Below are 6,696 nucleotides of genomic sequence, written 5' to 3' on the forward strand. Positions count from 1 at the left end.
AATTCCCAGTGCCACATCTCTGAACGGCTCATTGAGTGCCTGAATTAAGTGGAACCTCAGGGACTGCAAGTTGGATTTCACGGAAATCCCTATGCTGGATAAAGTGAAAAAGGGGAAGATGACGCTGGCACACAGAGATCGTTCCATGGAGCTGTTTCAGGCCTGCCGTGTGAGGCTGCCCAGAGGCTGTGTGGAAATGGGTGTTCTGGGAGAGGCTTTGGAGACAGGCACAGAGCTGGCAATGGGAGCAGAGGGAAGCAGCAGCAGGTGCTGAACTGCACACAAGAGGTCGTGTGAGGATGTGAGAGTGGGACAGGGGAAACAAGCACCGGTTATGGCTTAGGGATGATGTGTCCATTTTGGGAGAGGGCAATCTTTACCCAACTTGTTCCATAACCAGGATGGTCCACACAGTGATATTTGTCAGTTTTCCAAGTGTTCATGACTTGCCCATTAGGAAAAAGGAATTCTGATAATCTGTCTTAACTTTCTAGTATTTTCTAATAAGATGAAAAATAGGGAAGGACCAAAAGGTGAAATATGCTATAAGCATGGTTTGGACTTTTATTTCCACACTAGCGGAACGATTACATTTCCCAAATTTGCAGAATAGCTCTCATACTTTACTAATTAATCTGATTCTAATGAAATATTCCATCTGCAGCTGCTTACTCTGTTCTCTTTTGCATTGTGTGCATGTTTTGAGACTGTTGCTTTTATAAAATTATCTCATTCAGCACTTCTGCTCCAGGCTTGATTATCTCTGGGATCATAAAGAATCTTCATCTGATAAAGCATCCTGGAGTTTTCTCATGTGTCTGTGTGAATGGGGATTTAAACTCGAAAGATGATTTAAGTCAAAGAGAGTCCTGCTAAAATACTATTGCTGAAAACATTGTTAATGAAGTCGGTGCTATTGAACAAAGGTTTGTGGCACAAAGCCTCAAGCACACCCCGGATCACCAACAGTAGCTTCAGTTAGCAAATAAGAATCAAAGCAGCGAGTCAGCATTGCACAGCTTGTTATTTTGAGTGGCGGATGTTTACTGTTGGAAGGGACAAACACCAGTATCAGATAAGACGGGAGCCCCGCAGATCCCAGCCGGGATTGATCACGCTGTGAGGGAGCAGCCGCGGAGATAAGCGGGACCCGGGGTCAGGGCCGCCGGCCCTCCGCAAACAGCCTGTGCCGAGCAGCGCCCGCTCGGAGCCGGCCTTGTCCCGGGCTCCCCCGATCGTTCTGGGGCCGGGCCGCTGCGGCCGAGCCCGGCGCTCCTGGGGCACGGGGGGCTCGGACACGCGGGACCGCGGCGTGGGGCGGGAACGGCTCGTGGGAGGGAGGGGACATCTACCTGGGGCAGGCGGCTTTGGAACTCGTGTGCCGGGGGAGGGCGGTGTCCCCTCGCCGCAAAACACCCCCGAAACACCCCAAAACCAACGAAAGCCCCACGGCTTCGAGCACCCCCGGCGAACGGCCGGGGCAGCACCGCGCCCCGCCCCTGGCCCCGGCCCCGCCCCTCCGCCCCGCCCCGGCCCCGCCCCCCGCCCCGGCCGTGGCGCTCTGGCGCCGCCAGGCGAGCCCTTGTCGCAGCGGCGGCCTCGCGCCGGTCCGCGCCTGCGCACTGGCGGCGCCGTGGCCGCGGGCGGAAGCGGCGTGCCGGCCCCGCGGGTTCGCGTCCGCCCGCGCCCGGCGGCGGGGCCGGAGCGGGGCCGAGAGGGACTGAGGGGGGAGAGCGGCGGCGGGGGCCGCGGGGACATGGGCCCGCCGCGGGCGTGAGCAGCGCTGCCCGCCATGAGCTGCACCATCGATAAGATCCTGACGGACGCACGGACGCTGCTGGAGCGCCTGAAGGAGCACGACACGGCGGCCGAGTCGCTCATCGACCAGTCGGCCGTGCTGCACCGGCGCGTGGCCGCCATGCGGGAGGCGGGCGCGGGCTGCGCCGACCAGGTGAGCGCGGGTGGGGCGACCCCCGTGTCTCGGCAGGGCCCGGGCAGGGCGGCCGGGCCGACCCCCGTGTCTCCTCGGCAGGGCCCGGGCGCCGCCGCGGAGCGACCCGACCCGTCCCGGCTGCGGCCGCACGTGGTGCTGGCGCAGGAGAACACACAGATCCGCGACCTGCAGCAGGAGAACAGGGGTGAGCGGGGCCGGGGGCGCTGCTGGGGGCTCGGGGGCGGATCCTGGCGGGTGATGTGCAGAGCGGCTCCGGGGGTGTTGGGCGGTGTGCGGGGGATGTCCCGGCGGAGATGCGCGCCAGGTGGTCCCGGCGGGAGGGTCTTGTCGAGGGGAGCAGAGGTGCGTCTGTGTCGCCTGTGGCAGCATCGCTGGATGCTCCGGTGGGTTCCGGGTCAGGGAATCTCCTCAGCCGAGGGGATCCGGGCAGCCCCACCGCAGTGCCAGCTGGTACCCAGCGACCGCCTCGGGGCTCCTGCTGCGGCTGCCGGTCGTGGCCGTGACGTGCTGTGTTCTGCAGAGCTGTGGGTCTCGCTGGAGGAGCACCAGGACGCGCTAGAACTCATCATGAGCAAGTACAGGAAGCAGATGCTACAGCTTCTGGAAGGGAGAAAACGTGAAGATGCAGAACCAGTCTTGAAAGTCCATCAGGCTAATTCTGGGGTAAGGTGGGATGGGGACAGGAGAGTGCTCAAGACCCCTGTGCCCTGTCTCTTGCTCGCTGTCGTGCAGTCGTTGTTTCCATTCCTGCAGTGTCAGTGCTCCAAAATACATTTTCTCCAAATCTGGTCCCTCTTTGCTGGTATATTTCCTTCTGTTCCTTTCAGAGCACACAGGTTGTAACAGCTGTCCCAGAGGACACTGAAAGGCACAACCCCTTCACAGCCCAGGTGGAGGCTTTTTCTTTCAACCAGGTGGTGACTTCGCTGGGTTAAGCTTAATGTACCTGATCCTTTATAATAATATCTAAGATATCCAAGTTGTTATCATTCCTGTCCAGTAGCTGTAATGCAGGGGAAAAAAACCTCCTAAATCTCAGTGAGCTGCATATGTTTAGTTCGTAAAGCGATTTCACTCCCAAGTGTTTTTAAATCCAGATACTCAGTGCAGTGGCCTAAAAGTGTCCCTTTGTCCAGATTGGGCTCAGTGATTTCAAAACTCTGAGATGTGGCTGCTGATAACTGCTGCCTGTTTCATACTTAGGTATCTAATAAGAATAGAATAACATTAAATTTCCGTTTAAAACTTAGGAATTGTATTATGCATTTTTTAAAATGCATTTTTATGTGGTTAGAGAGCAGCAGGTTGGTTCAACCCAGTGACATCTCATAACTTGTGATTTTTTCATTGGAACTGGAGCCAGCCTAACTCTTCTTGTGTATCTTTGCACTGATATGTGGCAACTCACTGGTTCTCTTTCGTGAGTTGCTTAACTCCTCTGAAGGTAAGTGGTGTAGCAATGTCTGGCTTCCACTGCCTGCCTGAGTGCACGAATTGCTGTTTATCAAGGTTTTACATTTGAACAAAACTTGACAATACAAAGCTGAAAAGGCTCTGAAGGAACCCTTGAAGAGATGTCCCTTAACTCCCTCAATATCTTGGCAAAGTCTTCTGTACTTCAGATTAAGTCCATGAGTTTTTTCCTCTCCACCATTTGGAGAACAGTAACAAACTTCTAATGTCTTTAGAAGAACTATATTCTTATTATAACCATCTTCCTGTTTAGAAAAATAATAATATTTCTTCCCAGAAGTCTTTCGTGTTCTCCAGCTCTCTTCTGGATGCTCTAATTTGTTTACGTACTTTCTGAATAATGGAATTCAAACCTGAATCCTCTGCTCTGTGATACATTTATCTTCCAGAGGCAGTAGAAGAACTATGGGCACTTAAAGAAACTCCACCCTGTCACATTATGTGATGTACTGCTCTTCAAGCAGGAGCTCCATGTTGGGATGTGTCAGTGTTGCCTCCATGTACATTTCTGAGCTTCTGCAAAATGCATCTTCCAGAGGATTATTTCTGTATCTCGACAGATTCTTTAAAATCTGCCTCAGGAGGCTCTGGTCTTACTTGCTTTAGTTTTATTGCTTGATGTTCTTCTGAGATAAGGTTGTTTATTCCACACTTGAAGTCTTCTTTGCTTTTATTTTTGGTGTCGTTATAAATTCAGTCAGGCTTTTCTAATAAAGCAATATAAAATTTGCTGCCTACTAATCATGTTCACATGAACCTGAATCTGCTGTCTCAGACCTTGTCACACTTGAAATTATTTCCCTTTAAGTCAGGGTGCCTTATCTTGCTGGCTGCTGTGTCTCTAGTCACTGTTTTCACTGATAACTCCTGATAAAGGACAATAAGGTACAAGTTCTTATCCTTAAGTATACAAGGTAGAAAGGATTGCAAATGCTTGGGAGGAAAGGATTAAAATTCAAAACAGAAAGAGAATCCAAAATCAGGAAAATGGAAGTAAGTGATCTAGAAGGGATAAATTGCAACTGTTGCTTTTGCCTGGATTTACTGCGTGTATTAATTTTATGTCTTTCAGGAAATTGAAAGTCAAATAGACAGAATATGTGAGATGGGAGAGGTGATGAGAAAAGCTGTTCAAGTGGATGATGAGCAATTCTTTAAAGTTCAGGAGAAACTGGCTCAGTTGGAGGTAAGAACAGAGCCAGTTGCTGAAGATAAATTGAGCTTTGGGGGTCTCTAGACTTTCTCTGGACTGTCTATGTTTGTGTCAAGGACTTACTCAGAATTTGGGTAGGGTGTCAGGAAATGCAGAACATTATTATTTTCAAGTTCTTAATGTTCATATTATTTTTATATATCTCTCTCTATATATATAAATAAAGCCAGAAGCAAAAGATAAGCTTTAAATTATGTGGTTCCCCTTGTGGCAGCACTGTGTTAATGCTTGCCTTACAAACTGTGTGGTGTATCTGTGAAGGAGTGGGACTGTTTAACGTCCTTTAACTATGAATTAGCACCTTTCTGTGATAGTCCTTTATTTGTGAATCAGCTCGTTTCTATTTCAGCAAAAATGTTGATTTTGCAGCTTGAAAACAAAGAGCTGCGTGAGCTGTTGTCAATCAGCAAAGAATCCTTCGAGGTGGGGAGAGAAGATCTGCCAGACTGTGAAGCTTAGGCCACAAAAACCTCATCTCCAAGCCTTCAGAGACTGTTATGAAACTACCTGACAAGGATTTGTTGTTTCAGGTGTTTCCTTGTATATTTGTTTTATCCTTAATGTGTGTGGGCTGTTTTCTCTGCATTTTTCTGAAGTGTTGATGGCAAAAGCTTGCACCCTGCTCTGTCTTAGTACCTGCAGCACTCAGATGCTTAACACTGAAGTATTTGATGTGTCTTCCCGTGTGATGGTTCATTTCCTCTCCCTTTGTTATTTTTTTATGAGCTTTAGTTAATAATTCCAGCTGTGCAGATGGCTCTTAAATCCATCTTGTGTGTAGCTAGAGAACATAATGCAGGTTGTGACTGTCGTGCTTGATGGAAGGAGTAAGAGATGATTGAGAAACCACAGTGTGAATGGCAGGGCCGTGGTTTGCTCTGGCTGCACAGGGCAGCTGGGCTCTGCAGAGTGAGTGACCCTCAGATTCCGGCTGGCCTGACTTTGTTACCTTGCCACTGCTGAGGGGCAGTGGGAGAACAGCAGATGCCAGCAGAGCACTTGAAGGAGTTACTCCTGTTCAGAGCAAACTTTACCTTGTTTTAGGGGTGAAGATTGGTGTTAACGACCCTTCCTGACACACACATTTTTGAAGGATTAACCTTTTTTGATCGATAGACCTGTCCCAGCCTTACAGCGCTCCCAGTTATCAGCCAGCCCTGCTCTGTTGGTGTGCTCAGAGCCTGCCAGAGCACAGCACCTGCAGATCAAAGCTCTTTGGCCTCCCACTGCTTTGGGTTCAGGCAGAATGAGCTCAGGTCTGCCTCAAAACTAAACAAACCACCTCCATACACAGATTTTTTAATGTCACATCACAGGTGAGTGTGGTGACAAGTGTTCCATAGTTACTGCAGGTCCTGTATTGAGTGCAATTAGAGGTGCAGTCTTGTAGGAGTTTCTCACTAGGGTGGTATTTTTAATGACACTTTTATATAAAGATTTCTGTCCTACCTGTGATCAAAGAATAATCTTCCAAGAACAGTAAACATCTCATTTCCACTATTAGCTTAAATTTTTAATGCCACTTTTTCCCAAGTGAGACTTTTGATAGATGCAGAAGGTGACTCGTTCCTGTGTTTACTGAGAGACAGTGAACACTGGAGACATTGTGAAATTTGGAATATCCAGCAAGACTGGTAGATATAAGGGATTTCTGTACAGGAGTGCTCTGGTATACAATCCTTTTCTATTAGAAATTGTTCAGGAGGGAATAAAAAAAAACCCCAATGGGAAATATTTTCTCAAGTGTTTTCTATTTTGTGAGTCCGGGGGAAATTCCATGTATTCTGCATGTTCCCAAGCCTTTTGCACCTGACTGAAATATTACAATGACTAAAATGTTGAATTTTCTCTTTTAAATTAACATCATCTGGAATGCCTGTGATGAATTTTTATCTTCACTCTCTCAGTGTAGGGTAACATCTCTCCAATTGGGCCCTTGCTGCGCAGCCAGAAAAAAACCAGAAACTAAATAGCAGTTGCTTTGATTGAGTTTATTGTTAATTAGTAGCAGGTGAGAATTGGCAAGGGAAGTTCAAGTATGTTCACAGAATACCCC

General features: G+C 48.8%; 1 protein-coding gene across 3 annotated transcripts; it reads left to right on the forward strand.

Moving 5' to 3' along the window:
- Positions 1–1,633: 1,633 nt before the first annotated feature.
- On the forward strand, positions 1,634–6,377 carry SIKE1 (suppressor of IKBKE 1). Of its 3 annotated transcripts, XM_032132904.1 has the most exons (5): positions 1,634–1,951; positions 2,033–2,138; positions 2,475–2,617; positions 4,500–4,613; positions 5,010–6,377. In XM_032132904.1, the coding sequence occupies exons 1-5, from the start codon at positions 1,793–1,795 to the stop codon at positions 5,097–5,099; spliced, it is 612 nt and encodes a 203-aa protein (XP_031988795.1). In that variant the 5' UTR covers positions 1,634–1,792; the 3' UTR covers positions 5,100–6,377. The 3 variants fall into 3 exon arrangements, with proteins under 3 accessions (XP_031988795.1, XP_031988794.1, XP_031988792.1); XM_032132903.1 differs by having other exon boundaries at positions 1,704–2,138; positions 4,990–5,081; XM_032132901.1 differs by having other exon boundaries at positions 1,711–2,138.
- The last annotated feature ends 319 nt before the right edge of the window (positions 6,378–6,696 follow it).

The sequence above is a fragment of the Corvus moneduloides genome, chromosome 24 (assembly GCF_009650955.1).
Source record: "Corvus moneduloides isolate bCorMon1 chromosome 24, bCorMon1.pri, whole genome shotgun sequence".
NCBI lineage: Eukaryota > Metazoa > Chordata > Aves > Passeriformes > Corvidae > Corvus > Corvus moneduloides.